This window comes from Halichoerus grypus, chromosome 3 (genome assembly GCF_964656455.1).
Source record: "Halichoerus grypus chromosome 3, mHalGry1.hap1.1, whole genome shotgun sequence".
Classification (NCBI taxonomy): Eukaryota; Metazoa; Chordata; class Mammalia; order Carnivora; family Phocidae; genus Halichoerus; species Halichoerus grypus.
In genome coordinates, this window is record NC_135714.1 from 21,493,983 (window position 1) to 21,512,284 (window position 18,302).

At 37.1% G+C, this 18,302-nt stretch overlaps 1 protein-coding gene across 4 annotated transcripts in view; it reads left to right on the plus strand.

Moving 5' to 3' along the window:
* Nucleotides 1–18,302, plus strand: part of STIM2 (stromal interaction molecule 2) — a 144,275-nt gene that overhangs the window by 56,008 nt on the left and 69,965 nt on the right. For all 4 annotated transcript variants that reach the window (XM_036099868.2, XM_036099865.2, XM_036099866.2 and 1 more), the window contains exon 2: nt 5,456–5,586. In XM_036099868.2, the coding sequence (XP_035955761.2) occupies nt 5,539–5,586 (48 nt within the window). In that variant the 5' untranslated portion in view covers nt 5,456–5,538. The remainder of the gene's footprint in view (nt 1–5,455; nt 5,587–18,302) is intronic.

Sequence of the window (18,302 nt, forward strand, 5' to 3'; positions counted from 1 at the left end):
TAGGAGCTTTCAGTGAGTAATTTAATATTTATTAAGATTTTTCTCCTTTATGTTCACTTTAGAATAATTCCTCCATAATCTGGCCCTCACTGATATTGCCAGTCTTTTAGTTATCCAATTAAATGAGAATAATAGTGCCTACTTTCTAGGAAAGCGAAATGCATAATATATAATATAGTTATAGTTGGATATAATAGACACTCTATAATTAGTAGTTATTGTCATCATTATTTTGTTAGTATAATAACTATTAGGAGATTATGTCCCTGCGTATGCCTGTCTTCTTAGAAAACGCTTGCTCATCTTTTAAGAAGAAATGTAAAGAGCACTTCTTGAATTTTTTCTTGCTATTCATGTAGACAGGCCTACTCCCTTAGTTTTGCCACCATTATATATTTATTATATGTCTGTCATCGCACTTGCCATATTTAACTTTATTTACTTGTTTTACTTTTTTGTATACCTGGCTTCTAACCTAGAGTCCGGCATCTATGTATTTGCTAGATAAATAACTTGTATTCAGAAGTTCATTTATTTGGCTTCTAATATTTATGTATATTTAAATCATTCAACAAATATATCAGTCACTGTGGTAATAAACTTACTATCAAGGTTTGTTCACGGGGAGTGTGAATTGAGGTGAAGATGTTATGAAAAAGAAAGGTAATGTAGGAAGTGTAGGTTTATATTCTAGATTCTCCGTATCATTCATGGACTGTCTAGGGATCCCCTTCTGTGGGACACATTTATGCTTCTTGGTGTTCTCAGCTCCTCAGGTCTTGGCAGTATCTGTGGTAGCAGTACTTTATTCTCCTCTGATGTTGGGGACACTGACCCATTTATGTTCATTATATTGACATTGGAGCATGGATTGGAGTCCTGAAGACTTCATTTGAATCCTAGCTCTGCCATTTCTGGGGATGTGATCTTGAGCATGTTACTCATGAATCTCCTTTCCTCATCTGAAAAATGGAGAAAATATGTGTCTCACACCGGGTTGTAGGGATTAAGTTATGTACAGAAAATAGCATTGGTTTCTAGAATGTAATAGATGTTTCTTATTAGGTGAAATTATTTAAAATTTTTTTTTTAAGATTTTATTTATTTTAGAGAGTGGGGAGGTGCAGAGGGAGAGAGAATCTCAAGCAGACTCCACGTGGAGCACAGAGCCCATCGTGGGGCTTGATTTCATGACCCTGAGATCATGACCTGAGCCGACATCAAGAGTTGGACACTTAACCGACTGAGCCACACAGGCTTCCCTGGGTGAAGTCATTTTAATTCATTCAACTTTATTTCTGCAGAATCAGACCAAGCATTTGTTTGGCTTTGAGTAGAGGAGAACAAGTTAGAATTTAACAGTGGTGTTGTTTGCTGACTTCGGTTAAGTTTTATTCTCTTTCAGCTGATTTCTTTTTCCTCAGTAGAAAGTGTTCTTCTTGATTCAGAGAAAAGAAAGGAATGCTCAGGGTATAATGCTAAAAAGATTTATCACATCATGCTGCATTTAATACAAAGTGAGGGCACCGAGCAGAGGAAATTTGTCTTAATTGTTATGTGGATGTCCAGCACCAAGAACAGGGTCTGACACATTACAGGCACTCCATATCATGGTTAACTGAACAAATGAATTCTGTTTCGATATCTAAGAAACATGTTTCTGGCTATGGAATACATGATACGCGCTGGTGCATTTTGGATAGCTAACGTAGATGTCAATGAGATGTTGGCAAAGGAGAACCATTTTGGCATTTTAGCAGTTGCCTTTGAAACCCTTATATCAGATTCATTATATGCACAGATCTTTTGTAACAGTTTGTGTATTTGAAAAGAAATTTAGGTCAGCTAATTTGAGTTAAAATGATCATTTGTGCTGAATTAACCTCGAAGGGAAACAATTGAGAAAGAAATGAAAAAGACTTTAGAACAGGTAATGGGGTTCAGAATTCTCAGCTATTCTAAGTTAGATTTCTAGTCCTTAAGTCACTGTGCCGAAAGGAGATAAAATTTTATGTGGGGAAATGGATCACTCTTGCTATATCCTCAACTCCTGTCTTTCCTTCTGCTGCTCTAGCTTGGCAAAACACCAAAGCCTAGAGCAATGTTCATCATTTCCCTCCTCCATTCCTTGGATGCATGGAGTATTGCAGGCTGCTAGGATTACAGTAGCACTTCCTGACAGCTGTGCTTCCCAGCCTTGCCTCCATTCTATTTTCCACTGTCACCAGAATGATCTTTCTGTAATGAATCTGATTGTGTTAGGCTTCTCCTTGAAAATCCCCTGTGTGCTTCTCATGGTTTTCAGGATAAAAATCTAAATTGCTTCGTTTGGAAAACGACTCTTAGAGATCTGGCCTCTTCTTTCCAGTCTCTTAACCTGATCTCTTTTTTTCCAGTATATTCTCTGTATTCCAGACATATTAACTGGTGGCATTTCTCTGAATGTTCATTTTCTTTTCATGCCACTGAACATATGATGTTTCTTTTTCCAGGCATGCAGTTCTGTCCTTCCCTGTAGTCATCAACTATAGGTCATTTAAAACTTCCTAAGGTTACCTCTAGAAAACATCTGACTTTTCTTTCCCAGTCTGTATTGGTGCCCTTTCTCCATGCTCTCCTTGTACCCTACAAGTAGTGTTTTCAGTGGTCCCTAAGCTAATGTAGTAGTCCACATGCTTCCCTTCTCACTAGGCTGTGAGCTTTCTTTGAGTACAGGATACTCGTATTAGGCCTTTAATTCCTCATGCCTGTCACTGGTTTGCATAGTATAGAAGCCTAGAAATTTATGATTTAGTTAGTATATGAAGTAACAGAATTTATCAGAGACACAAAATTGCCTAGCTAAGTCCTGGGTATTATGATTGTGAGAAATAGAACATGGTTTCTGCCTTGTTCATAAGCTCAGTTGTGTGGGCAAAATGACCCATGAAGCAGTTAGAGATTAATAAAGTACAACATCAAATGAGGACTTAGGTTGAATGATTTGAGAATAAAATATAATCAGATTTCAAATTCCTTGGCATTTCATATCTGTTCTTTATTCTTTTCCTTAATACTTAACCACTAACATGCTCTGCCTTTTCCTTTTTTATCTTGTTATACTCACCTTCCCCACTATGCGGCAAGTTTCATGAGGAATTTTTTTTTTAAAGATTTTATTTATTTATTTGACAGAGAGAGACACAGCGAGAGAGGGAACACAAGCAGGGGGAGTGGGAGAGGGAGAAGCAAGGCTTCCCGTGGAGCAGGGAGCCCGATGCGGGGCTCCATCGCACGACCCTGGGATCATGACGTGAGCCGAAGGCAGATGCTTAACGACTGAGCCACCCAGGCGCCCCTCATGAGGAATTTTTACTTCTTTTTTCACTATGGTATTTCCAGTGCCTGACACATGGTAGGTAGTTAATAGACATTTGTCGAATGGATGGAATAGTGTTCAGGGAAGGAACTAATCCCTAGAAGATAGTGCAGATATAATACAGAAACACTTCCTGGAGAAGTTACATCCTAAAACAGACCTTGAAAGGTAGTGTTTTATTAAATAAGTTAATTTAAGTAAAAAAATACCAATTTTATTTTTACGTGAATTTTTTTCAGATCATATGTTCCTCCTAATTTTCTTTTAAAGCTTTATAAGGTTTTTAGAGTCCTCATCATTCACTTCTTTTAGAGTTTGACAGGGTTGACAACAAAGCCTATTTAATCAGTGAGTGATGCTAACTAACCCTTGTATACTCGTTGCAATAACACTATCACTTCATATATTTATTAGCAAAATAAAATATGTAAAAAAAAAATAGGTCTGCTGGAGGCAATAACACATTGTATTCAGATCCTCTTTATTCCATATGGTAGGGTACCTGGTTGCTTATCTTTTACTTCACATCCATTCAAAATAAGTACAAATGAGTTTGAACTTGTAGGCATATCAGGGTTCTGGTTGTTTTGTGAAGTAGGGATCATAATTGACCATTGTGCCTGCAAGTTCTTAGATTTTAGCAAACCTTGATCAGAGTTTTAAATACACACACACACACACACGTCACATACCTTAGGATTTCAGTTCCCCTTTTTAAAGTTTCCTTTTCTGTTTGCTTCTCTTCCAAGACTAAAGAAATTAAAATTAGATTTTGAATTAAAACTATTAAAAATGTAACTCCTCCAAATGAGTTACAACTGGAACATGGATGTAATACAGATCTGCATTATTCTTTTACCAAAAAAAATATTATTAATTGGTTTCTAGTAGTGGCTTCTTGCAATTTTTTTTTCCTAAGCACAGAATCAGATTATTTCTTAGGCCATTATAGCTGCAGTAGATCTTAGTAAACATCTAGACTACTTTATTTTATAGGTGTGGTAACTAAGACACAAAGACAAGTGATTTGTACAAAATCAGACAGTTAATTTATAAAAGGCCAGAATGATAAACTAGATTTTTAACTATTGTTGGGAAGACCAAACTGTGGCTAACCCTTCTATTATGCTAGTAACCACTTTAAACTTTTAGGCCATTTCTAATTCTAGAAATATATGTGGATCTGATGATATTTTAAAAGGGTATTTTAGTGACCTGGCAAAATAGTAGAAGTAAGTCCTTGGACTTTGTCAATTTGCCAGTCAGCCAGATTGGGTGTGAATGAAGTTTTGGCAGTAGGTTTTCATTTTAGTGTATGGGCTGTTTATTATTTGAGTCAACAAGTAACTTTTACTAATCGGTTTTAAGCTTTGAAAAGCCTTAAATTGTCTCTAAATTGTTAGATTGTTAGATACCCATTTTCCATAGGAAGAGGTTTAACCAATACATATATATTAAAGAAAACATGAGGAATAAGATTTTTAAAAATTCAGTCTTTTTTCCCCCCAGTTTTTCCTTGTTAAATTTAGGAAGTGATGTATTTTAAAAGGTATTTATATGGGTGGACTCTGATTCTTAAATAGAAAAGTGAAAAAAAAGTTTCTAAGTATCATGTGACTCTTCTATATATCCTTTTTCTTGTACTCTCTGCTATATTTTCTTGGATTCACATTTTAATTAAACTGGATTCTTCAGAAATAGCACCTTGTATTCTGTGATTTCTAGGTTTTTTTTTTTTTTTCTTTCTTTTTTTTTTTAAGGAAGGGTTTCTGTGTTTTGGGGGGAAATAATTAGTAAATATAATGGTTGGATAAGAAGAAAGTGGTTCAAGATGTGGAAGAATATAGACAACCTGAAGTCAGTACTGGAGTTACTCCTGGTGGTAGTTGCCTAATATCCATTAAATTGAATTATTTATTTTTAGTGAGTTGTGTTCATGTATTATACTTTCGATGACTCTACTAGACTTGTAAAAACCTGTTGGTATGACTTAGTCTGAAATTTAATATGTTGTTTTTCTTTTAAAGTATATTCTCTTAACTATATAGCCTATGTTTTGGTATTGTGAGTTAGTGATTGCCCTTTATTCTCTTTCAGATCCCTGCCTATCACTGAGCCCACCATGCTTCACAGAAGAAGATAGATACAGTCTGGAAGCTCTTCAAACAATACATAAACAAATGGATGATGACAAAGATGGTGGAATTGAAGTAGATGAAAGCGATGAAGTAGGTGGAAAGCTTTCCCTATTATTCTCTTAAATTTTCCCATTATTCATCATGTGACTCAGCTTCATCTTCAGTATCTTTAGTTTTTCTCTTTGCATTCTAATTTTCCCTTTGTATTTACACCTTTTTTCTTTTTTCCTCATGCACATATACAAGTCTTCCCAGTTTTATAAGAATGCTCAGTCTCATGTTCTTGCATTTCTCAAACATGCATCCTTTTCTGACTATGTCAGTTTTTATCTATTGCTGCTTTACAAACCACCACAAAACTTAGTGGCTTAGGACAACAGTTTATCATTTCTCCTGATCCTCTGGGTTGACTGGGCTCAGCTGGGTACGTTTTCTGTTCCCTTTGGTATGGGCTGAGGTCACTGTGGTTGCATTCAGCTGGGAGCTCTGCTGGGGCTGAAATGATGACCTCTTAGCCTTCGCAGTGTCTCTCCACACGGTCTCTCATCATTCAGAATCTAGCTCAGGCTTCCTTACAGCATGGCAGCTGGCTTTCAGGGGACAGTGTTCCAAGAAAACAAGTTCCCGTGTGAAAGTGCTTATCGTGCCTCTGCTTGCCTTGCCGGTGCCTGTTAATATCAAATTGGCTTAAAGCAGGTTATTTGGCTAAGCTCACAGTCTGTGTGGGAGAGGATTATACAACGGCATGAATGCCAGGAGATGTGGTTTATTGGGGGTCACTGATGTAATGATCTACTGTACCCACTGTACAAATAAATCATGTTTTCTTTCTTAAGCATTATCATCTTCCTCCTGGCATCACTCTGGCGGCCCTCTTAGTTTCTCCTTAGAAGTTGTTTTCTTTATTTGGTTGGAGTCTTACTCTAGCCAGGTCCCCTGGTTGTTTTTCAGGCCTCTTCAGTCTCTTTCTTATATTTGTCATGATTGAGATGCTTCCTTTTAGTTTATATGATACTAAATTACATTTTTTCTGCATTATCATCTAATGTTATATAACAGTGACATTCTCTAATCACATTGTTACCTAATAGTAACATTCTCTAAAGATTAATTCTTGACTTGCTCTGTAACACATTTACCTTGCTAATGCTCATCCTTTTATAGGCTACACTTGATTCCTCATCTCTAAGCCAGTGTCGATTCCTGACCTACATATATTGCTTTCTGCCTGACATCTTTTGAGGGCTCGCTCTTTTGCTTTGAAGTTAGTTTGTCTAAAACAGAATCCTAGCTCTCCTCTTTGAAACCCCTCACTGTTCAGTGGCCCTTCTGGACCTACTTCTCCTTAGTTTTAATTCTTCCAAATCAGGTGTTGGCAGACTTTTTTTTGTAAAGGCCCAAGTTACGGGTTGAAATGTGTCCCCCACAAAAAAACGTATTTTGAAGTCTTAACTTCCAGTACCTCAGAATGTGACCTTATTTGGAAGTAGGGTAATTTCAGATATACTTAGTTATGACAGGGATATACTGGAGTAGTGTGGGCCCTTAGTCCAATATGACTGGTATCTGTATAAGAGAGGAGTGCACCACATGGTGACACAGACACTGGGGAAAAGATGACCCTATGACAATGGAGGCAGAGATTGGAGTTATGGAGCCATAAGTCAAGGAATGACAAGGATTGCTGGTGACTCCAGAAGCTAAGAGAAAGGCATGGAACAGATTTCTTTGTTTTTATAGAGCTCAGTTTCCTCAGTGGTCAGGACTGAAAGTCCCATCCCTCTAATCGCCTGGTCTTTCTGCTAACCAGCCCCATTCCAAGTGATCTAGAGGCCCCATTCTAAGTCCTCTCTCAGCATGAATTCAGGTGTTACCAAAAGGGGCAAAATACACTCATATCACTCAGGAAATTCCAAGAGTTTTAAGAGCTCTGTGCCAGGAACCAAGGACAAAGACCAAATATATTTCTTATTATATCGCAATTACAGAAACATTTAAATCTGAAAAGAATAGCAAAAATTCACATTTTTCAATCATTAAAAATACCCTCCAAGGAAAGATCTGTTAAACTTGCATATAATATATAGACAGAGAGGGATTAACTAAGCTTATGCAGGTATTTGACAGCCTATTTAAATGTATCTGATTGCATAATATTTTCTCGAATTACAAGTTATTTTAATCTTTTTAACCTCATCATCAGATATTAAATGCTCAAATGTGTGAAGTGTTATCATTTGTCACTGTGCCAAACAAAGTAAGCATGCATGGCTATATAATTTATACTTCAGTGGAATTCATCTTGAGTCTTTTAAATTTCAGTGGAATTCGAAACACTTTGTAATAAAGGTTAGAACTAAAAACTTTATGTTAAAATGTAAAGCTTATCTTAAAAGACCTTAAAACTCTGTATGATAGGTGAGCTTTAATGTTTAGAAGCAGGAGATGTTATTCTTCTCTTGGTGTTTCTTCTAATATTAATATTCAAAAGCAAATAAGGTATGCCTCTACATTTTGTTAGCACCTTACAGAACCTAGAAATCCACAGTCCAGTATGGTAGCTACTAGCTGCATTTGGCTGTTGGGCACTTAAAATTGAGATGTGTTATAAGTGTAAAATGCACTTCAAATTTTGAATATGAGAAAAATAATGTAAAACATAAACTTTAAAATATTACCTGTTGGAAATGATAATATTATGGGCATATCGGATTACATAAAATGTAATATAAAACTAACACCATGTGTTTCTTTTCACTTTTTAATGTAACTTCTTGAAAACTTAACATCACATGTGTAGACTAATTAACTTGTATTGGACGCACTGATTTAGAGAGTGGTGTGTGTCGTAGGCTTTAAGGAATGAGTTGTTAGTTCCGTGGTTCTTGGACTGTTTCGGTGCCTCCTGATCAGCATAGCTACATCTTGATTTATATTTCTTGTTGAAGTGTCTCTTTTCTAAAGAAGTAAATGGTAGTATTAGTATGGGTTTCTAGCAGTCATCATTAGGAAACTTAATGAGTTTAATAGGAAACCTTAGTCAAAAAAATAAAATACTTAATTTCTTGTGATTTTGGTTTAAAATGTTAACTTTTTTAAAATTTAGAAAAATATTTAGCATTTGAAAATGCTACTTGAAAACTTAATTTTTTTCTCTTTAGTGCTTTTGCTTTTGTTTTTTGTTTTTGGTCGTATGAGTAAATGCTTTCTCACAAAACAGACAGAATCGCACATAAATCTTCCAGCCCTTAAGTGGACATTTTGTTGGATGCTTGTGAAAAGGCAGACTAAACAAAAAACGAAATAAGCAGGAAAAAGGGGGATGAGGACAGGTAGATGATGGGTAGCTGTAATTTTAAATAGGGTTCTCTCGGCAGGCCTCATTGGGAAGGTAACATTTAAAGTGTATACTATATGCAATACTTAGACAAGTAAGAGAGTAAGTATGTGGCAGTTTTTTGGAGCTGTTCTCAAATTGAAAATAGAGGACATGAGTGTTGTAGATTAGGAACAGGATGAAAAGCTTTTGCTCTCCAGGTCATTGTCTTCTGGCCCAAGATCAAAAAGATTAGGTGTCATTGTATGCTCAATCTGTGACCTGTTTAGATTGAGTTTTTGATTACAGTCAAGTTTGTCTATTCTGCCAATATTGAAGATGTTTTGGAAAGTGTAGGTATTTGATTAAGAAATACTTTTTTTAAATAAGAGAAATGAATGGTTTTGTTGCCTTGAACACAGTTTAGGAAGCAGTGAGAATTCACATTCTTATTGCCTGCTTTGTGACTGAAACCTTTATTATAGTTTCCAGTGTGCATGAACTTTGGTTTTACTTTTCCTCTTTTTAAAAAAAATTTTTTTTAAATCCTTTTTTCCCCTAATTTTTCTTCCTTTTTATATCCATGCTTACCTTTTACTGATGTCATTTGGAATAAATAATTTTAGAATTTATGTTCTTATCAGTTGTTTGATTTTTATAATTAACTTTAAAACCAGTTTATATAAAAAAACTTATACCTGGTATTTCAGTTTTTCTTACATTTAGCTATTCTGCCTGAAAAGCACCTCTGTCATCATATGTCTCTGTACTTCTTAGAAAACTTAGTTAACAGCACAGATGTATGTGTGTCTGAAACAAGGAGAGTCACTATGAAAGTAGGCAAAAGTAGGGTTAGAAAAACCTACTAGAAAATACATTTTAAAATAGGATCAGTAAGTTTTGAATTACGTGGAGTACTGTTTCCAAAGGAATAAATGCATGTATATTTTTACTGAAAATTTTAAGTTAAAATTTTCACTTATGTAGTATCTTTTGCTATGTAACAAATTCCCCCTACCCAGTCCCCAAATTTGGCGGCTTACAACAATGTACGTTTATCATCTCACAGTTTCTTTGGGTCCGAAATCTAGGGGTAGCTTATCAGGGTCGGGTGGATCTACTTCGGGGCCTACTCATGTGGCTCTTGGCTCCACAGTTCTTCACTGGTTCTTGGTTGGAGTTAATAGTTAACTGCCACGTGGCTCTCTCCATAGGGCAGCTCGTAATGTGGCAGTGGGCTTCCCTTAGAGAGAGTGGGAGGGACCTCTGAGAGAGAGCAAGAGAAGGACAACATGGGAGTTAAAGTGTTTTTGTAAGCTAATCTTGGAATTGGAATCCCTTTACTCTTTGGCCAAATTCTGTTTGTTAGAAGGGAGTCACTAGGTCCAGCTGATACTCAAGGGGAGGCTGTTAGACAAGGTATGGATGTGAGGATGTTGGGGTCATTGGGAGCCATTTTAGAGGCTGATTAGCACAGTTTGTTTCTGCCAACTACAGATATTTGATGGGAAATTCTCAAGCCACGGAATTATAAAGTATAAAAATAAAGTTACACAACTTCCTTCAGAAGGCTTCGTGTTGGAGGGGACCCACAATAAGACTTTTCATGTTGATTTTAGTAATAGAATATGTTTAGAATTTTAAAGCATTGATATGTATGATTAAAATTATCTATTAAGTAGTATCTTGCTGCTAGTAATTATGTGTAATTATATGCACAAACGGACCAGTACAACTTATTTGACCAAAGGATCACTTGGCATTCACCTGAAAGGACAAGCAGAGCAAAGGTAAGGTGAAGAGAGATTAGGTGCTAAAGAGTCCTTGCTGTCTGTTAAGTTATAATTATTGAGGCATTTTCCTGAATACTGGAATTTTTATAGTTTCATAGTTAACGTGCTATCGTAAAAACAGACTTTAATTCTTTCTGGAAAATAATAGCAATAAGCATATAATAAGAGTAGCAGAGACTGTTAATAGGTATTTAATCAAAAAAAAGGGTTAAATGGCCACAATTGGGAAATGATGGATTCTTTCAGTTTTGTTATTGTAGGAATTATCAAACTTACATTTATGGATTTATATACTAAAATAATATAAAACGTTTATTGAGTGTTTACCATTTGTTTCACACTATAATAAGCACTTTGCATGGACTATGGTATGGACTTCTCATAGAAACCCTATGGGCTTGATTTCTAATGTGTGTTGCTTTCTTATGTTAATGTGTATCATCAATCTCCATCGCTAAGCCCTCCCTAGTACGATTTACAAATAAGTAGCTACGTATAAGTCGGGTACAGATATAGTAGATACACCTGTATCTATGTACACACACTATTATACGAGACATATTTAATGCATGCATTCTATTATACTGTTATGCTTTTTGAAAATGTTCACAAATATAAATGAAAACTGAGATAAAATTAAATATAAATGGAGGTTCTCATATTTTCTCCCTTAAGAGTGGATTAGATTGTATATCCCTGTGGGGTCTGGGCAACCGAAATTAGAGATGACTACACTAATGAATTTCAAAGCAAGATCTGTTATAAGTCACATAGACTTCATTCCATTTTTATAAGAACAGGTAACTGAGAATTTTTTAAAAATGCAAGTTCCAGGGGCACCTGGGTGGCTCATTCGGTGAAGCGTCTGCCTTCAGCTCAGGTCATGATCCTGGGGTCCTGGGATCGAGTCCTGCATCGGGCTCTCTACTCATTAGGGAGCCTGCTGCTCCTCCTGCCTGTGCACTCTCTCTCTTTCTCTCTGTCAAATAAATAAAATGTTAAAAAAAAAAAAAAAGGCAAGTTCCAGAGACTCTGCTAATGTTAATATTTATTCTTCTTTAATTTTCATTGTTCACTGTATACAGGTCTCTTAACTGTATAGCACATCAGTTCCTGATATACTTATGGTGACCACTCTGCTTTTCAAGATTGAAATTAGCTCTGGTACCTGGAAGAAATGGTACTGTAAGAATGAAGCAAAACTCACGCATTTATACTAATGCAGAAAAAAAGGCAGGGAATGACTGAAGAAGAACATTTAGGTATCATTTTGATAAAGGAAGACATGGTTAAAATCTACACTTTATTTCTTTTGTTTCAAAAATACTCTTTCTATAAATTTGTCACTATGACCATTGTAGCTACAAATTCTATTTTTAATTTTTATTTGGAGTGTATTTATTGATATGTAGAGATCTTAGAAGAGAAGTAGTGATTTTAAACACCTGTAAATAGGAGTCTATGGAAGAAACACCCTTCTGTTGTTTACAAGGAAGTCCTCTCTCGGAATATGTGTACAGTTTTTTGATATTCTCCAAAGCACCAAAATCTTTTAAGCACCAAATATCTGTTTGTCGTTTCACTTACCTCTTCTCTTTAAACATTTTTTTTCAACTGCCGTTTGGGCAATTCAAAATAATATGGAGGCTGTCTATGTCTTTTGGTAGAAAAGGTTGGGACACTCTTCTTTGCATATAGCTTAGAACGAGGAAGGAAAGGTGATAAATCCAGAGGACAAAGTGGGTCAGTGCAGCCAAATCTTTGGGCCTTAAGGGAGAGAAGTGGATGAAAAGGAGTTGGTATAGTTCTAAAAGATTGCTCTAAAAATCAATCAAAATATGCTCCCTGGACAAAGCAGCAACCTGTAGAAATGAAAATTTTCAGGACCCATCCCAGACCTACTGAATCAGAAATGTGGGAGGGGGGGCCCAGGAATCTGTATTTTAACAAGTCCTTTGGTGATTCTGATGCCCACATTATCCTTTAATAAGTCCTATAGTTGTTTTTGGCAATATATACTTTTGTAACAGTTTTTATAATCTCAGGCACAGTATTTATATTTGGCTACTGTGATGGTCTTGAAAAAGATACTGTTTCCTGCCCCTGTGCTTTGTGATTTCACTTTGCCCAAGTTCTACCTTAAAGTTTTCTTAATATGTTCTACTGGAAGTCCTAAACGTGTAACACAGTAATCGTTATAATAATATATTAATTGTTACCGGAAAGCAGGGTGTGCATGTATGCATGTATATTGCTGGGGAGAGGGTTCTTTGCTTTTGTGAAAGTAAGACGGCTCTGTAACCTAGGATGGCTAAGAACCATCATATAAATTATTGAGACAGAGCTTAAGAAAGTGTCTTTATTGTTTTATAGTTGTACTTAGGATATTTCTTGAGTTCTAAGTTTGCTGTCTTGCCTCAGCAATTTTTAGTTGAGTACCCTTTTTATGTCTTGTCTTGACAATTGTAATACCTCTTTCCTGGGTTTTCTTCCTGTCTCTTGCTTTTCCAGTTAACTTACCAGCTGCTGTTATCTTTCTGTTTATGATATTTGATAAGAATGAATTCTCCCAGACTACTGCTTTTTATTTATTTATTTATTTTTACATTTTTTTTAAGTTGGCTCCATGCCCAGCCTGGAGCCCAACGTGGGGCCTGAACTTGTGATCCTGAGATCAAGACCTGAGCTGAGATCAGCCTAACTGACTGGGCCACCCAGGCACCCCTCTGTCTTAGACTATTTCTGTTCATGTGTCTTCTTGTCCCTCAAAGCAACCACTATAGAAACCAGAAGACTCTCTCTTACCCTACCATGGCTTGCCATCCAGACGGTCTTGCTTCTGTCCCCTCTGACTCTGAGGTAGTATAATGGCTACCCTCTTCTTGATGTGTCCTTGGTTGCATGTCATTTGAGAAACACCATTGGTACTATCTAGTTCAATACATATGGATTAAGTGGGCTTTTGTGCTGCAGTAGGTAGGTACTTAAATATCATAACAGTTTCTGTGGAAAGATGTGTTTCAAATGGCAGATACACACTCTTAAATACAACCAGTTTATAAGCTGAGAATGAATGGTCTATACTATGAGATCTGTCTGTAAAGAGCCAGAAACTTCTGAAATCATTTTATGGCCTTGAAACATTCAACCGAGTACCTTTGGTCTCTTTCTAGGATGTTACCACAACCCCTGCTTCAACTAGTAAATCTTTTAGCCCCCCTCCTCCAAATGATTTCCACTTTCTTTAGTCAGAATATTTGGCAATTATATGTTTTCGTTAAAAAAAATCCTTTCCCATTCCTGTTCCATTGGTTTTTCATTTCCCTTAACAGGAGTTTCGTATTAAATACTGTTACGCACTGGAAGGGGGCAGGGCAGCAGGGGTGTGGATCGGGATCTGTGTCCGTACTGCTTCAGCTCCAGCCTGACTCACAGCCGGTCTTGCTCCTCTCCAGCCCTCCTCCCCCAGGCATTTTCAGGGTCACGGCATGGCCTTGCATTTATGTAATATATTTTTTTGAGAGTTTAGCACACTTCACATATCTTGTCTTCTAAAACATCTGAGTTTCCGTGTACAAAGCCTATTTATTCTTGTTTCACAAATGAATTAAATAAAATTGTGCCTTTACTGTAACATTAACTCTGTCTACCTTATCATTGTTTTTGTTATGGATATGGTGACATATAATTCATCATCCAAACTGTTTAGAGAGTAAAAGAGGGTACTATTAATAATTACACTAGGACGACAGGTGCAAATGAGGACTGTCCTAGGCAAATGGGGCCATATAATTAACTCACTATCTGTCTTACAACAGTCTGCTTCCCATTGTAATTACCTTTGTCTGTGTCTTGCTCACTTCACTAAGTTGTTATTAAATTGATCCAAGTATTGTGCCAAGGTTTGTGCTATTAGTAAGGCTTGGATCTATTTCAATTCGGTTTATCATGCTAAGTCTTTATGGGCACCTTCTTTTCTAGTAACATGACAGAGACTTTGACATAATTCTAGTTTTCCTAGAGCTAAGTGATTTTTTTTGTCTTTTTATTCTCTAGAAATAAAATAGTTTAACAATATTTTCTATATTAAAATAAAACTCATTGACCCTTTCATTGATTCTGGAATTTGTTTTTAAAATTTATTTATTTAGAGAGAGAGCATGAGTGGGGGGGGGGCAGAGGGAGAGAGAGAATCTCAAGTAGACTCCACGCTGAGCACCGAGCCTGATGTGGGGCTCGATCCCACAACCCTGAGATCATGACCTGAGCGGAAGTCAAGAGTTGGAGCTTAACTGACTGAGCCACCCAGGTCCCCTGGGTTTTTTTTTTTTTTTTTCTTTTTTGTTGTAAGTTCCTGGCTTTCCCAATTATTCATATCTGAAGAATTGTATGTAATAGTCTAAATTGTCCTATTCAGCTATCCAGTGTTTGGCCTGCCAGAATTTCTCCCAGAAGTAAGTGCTGCAGTCACTAACCCCATGGTCTTCAGAAGACTATTTTGCTCTAGAAAGTTGTTCTTGAGGCCTTAAAATGGTAAGGTGCTATGCTACATCAGGGAGATAAAAGATAAATTGTTCTTATCCTCCAGATAACCCCACCGTATGTTGACTATAACATCATGGTTCATAAAGCATTTATGGTGTCTCACATTATCTTCAGTAATGTTGTTTTGGGATAGGCAAGATAGGTGGTATTCCTGTTTTATAGATGAGACTGTGGCTTTGATTATGTTCCTTAGGGCACACACTGTAGGGGACTGGGCTAGAACCCAACCATCCCAAGTCCGGTTCACTCCTGAACACATTTAGGCACAATTCCAAGTTGTTGTTTTTTGAACTTGTGTTCAGTTTTGAGCCCTGGACTCTGAAAGAATGCCCTTGGTTACATTCTTGACCTGTGTTTCTATTAATGACTTCAATTTTAGTTGCAAACCTTTAGGCATTGAGGTCAGCTCTTTCACTGGGACCTTATACATGCTTGTTCCCTGTATTTGGTCTGAATCATATTGACTTGTGTCTTGAGTGTTATCTTACGTATGGCTGGAGAATGTACCTTACTTTACCCTAAAGACTACTTTTCACCCTGTATTTCCTTTAAGCTTTCTATCCTGGCCTTGCTGGGTCTGGCCTGGCTTGGCTTGGCTTTGCTCATGGCATTGACGAAGTACTGGTATTACCAAGTGTCGATGACTTGCTTTTTATTATTCCCCCTACCCACTGGCCTTTTTTATAGGGTTATTAGGCCCGGAGGGCTAATGCTATAAGGCTATTAAACTCAGTTGATAAAGAGAACCTTTTTAAGATGAAGGATATTTTGCCTTGATCCTGAAAATGTTTCAAAAATTTGATAAAAAATATTTGAGAGCCCCTCACTTTAATTGCTAATCCTTGCCCACTGACCTTTATTTTTATATCTCCTAAGTTCCTAAAATTTCTTTGAAGTCTTAATTAGGGAAGTGTAGGAATTTTTGTGGAATTTAAAAACTATTTTTAAAATTAACTAGCTGCTTTTTTTGTTTTCATTTTTCTTGGTTCCTTGGTTCCTTCAAGGGCTTGGGAAATATGCCTTGGCTCCTAAGGGCGTTGTTGGGCATTCATTTAAAAACAAAACACACCTAATGTTTTAAAGTTCCTATTTATATATACAGCACTGTACTGAATATGGAGCAGAATGAAAAACAAGCATAGACTTCCATAAGCTTACCATCTACTAGGGCATAAGAGGCTCTGTGTGTCTAATACAAGGCACGTCATGGCATATTATGTACTAGAAATACACATGAATCATTTAAGTGCTCTTGTGTCTTAGAAGAGAGAGTGTACATTTGTTTGAGGAGCATCTAGAAGAGCATGGAGTAGGAGTCCTTGAGATGGGCCTTTGGAAGTACGCATGGTTTTTACAGGTGTAGATGATAGGACACTCCAAGAGGAAGGGTCAGGCGAGGGAAAAAGCATTAAAGCAAGAATATAAGATGCTAATTTATGCAATAGCCAATAATTACGTCTGACTGGAGTATGGTGGCGTGGGGGATAGCATTGAAAAGAGTTTGCTTGGTTTTTTTTTCTTCCTGCTTCTCCTCTGATTTCTTCATTGTTCTTACTTTTCTTGTACCCTAAAGTGTATGTATTCCATAAGATTTAAAAAAAATTTTTTTTAAAGCAGTTTGGTTTACAGGATTGAGAAGGCACAGAGATTTCCCATATATTCCTTTCCCCCCCACACTGGGTATATTCTCTCTCATTGTTAGCATCACCTACCAGACTGGTACATTTTTTACCAAGGACTAACCTACACTGACATGTCGTAATCACCCAAAGTCCATAGTTGTCATTAGGGTTTGGTCTTGGTGTTGTACATTCTGTGGGTTTGGATGAATATGTAATGACATGCACTCACCATTATAATATCATACAGGGTATCTTCACTGCCCTAGACTTTCTCAGTCTTTGTTGTTTCAGGCCTTTCTTTTTTTTTTTTTTTTTTTTAAAGATTTTATTTATTTGACAGAGAGAGAGACAGCAACAGAGGGAATACAAGCAGGGGGAGTGGGAGAGGGAGAAGCAGGCTTCCTGCCAAGCAGGGAGCCCGATGCGGGGCTCGATCCCAGGACTCTGGAATCATGACCTGAGCCGAAGGCAGATGCTTAACGACTGAGCCACCCAGGTGCCCCTGTTTCAGGCATTTCTTCTGTTCCTTTCTCTGTTTCTTCTCCTGGCACTCTCATTACACATATGTTACACCTTTTGGGGTTGTCTCACAGTCCTTGGATACTCTGTTCTGGTTTTTTTCAGTCCTCTTTTTGCTTTTTGGTTTTCCACGTTTCTATTGATACATCTGTCCTCTGGGGCAGAGAGTTTTTCTCAGCTGTGCCCAGTCTTCTAATAGACCCATCAAAGGAATTCTTAATTTGTGTTCCAGTGCTCTTGATCCGTAGCATCTCTTTCTGGTTCTTTCTTAGGATATCCATCTCTGCTTATATTGCTTATCTGTCCTTACATATGGTCTACTTTATCCACTAGAATCCTCAGCGTATTAATCTTGGTTGTTTTAAATCCCTCATCTGATCAGTCCCTACTATGTCTGGTTCTGATGTTGTTCTGTCTCTTCATATGGTGTTTTTTGCCTTCTGGTATGTCTTGTCATTTTTTCTTGAGAGCTAGACATGGTGTGTGGGATAAAAGAAATGGCTGTAAATAGACCTGTAGTAATATCGTGGTAAGGTGTGACAGGGAGGGGAGGTGTTCTGTAGACCCATGATTAGGTCCCAGTGTTTTAGTGAACCAATGATTCTGGACTGCGACCTTCACAAGTGTTTCTCAGTTTTGGTTTTTTCTTTTCCCTTCGGTGGGATAGGATGGCTAGAGTGAGTTGGAGTTGGGTATTTCTCTTCTCCCACCGGAAGGCTAGAGCCTGGTAGGGTTGAATTGAGCCTGGTCAGTTAGGCTCTGATAATACCCCTGTAGGTTAGGCTCTGGTTAACTAGTTGCGCCTGAGGTAGACCAGGTTAAGAGGAACAGAGTGCTCTGGAGTACACATCTTTTTTCTCAGTTTACAAGAGGATTATATCCCAATAAACCCATCATAAGTTGAAAATCTCATAAGTCAAACATACATTTAATAGACTTAACCTACATGTGTCCAGAACACTGACATTAGAGTTGATCACTCTTTGAGAACCACCACTATAGTCTACCATA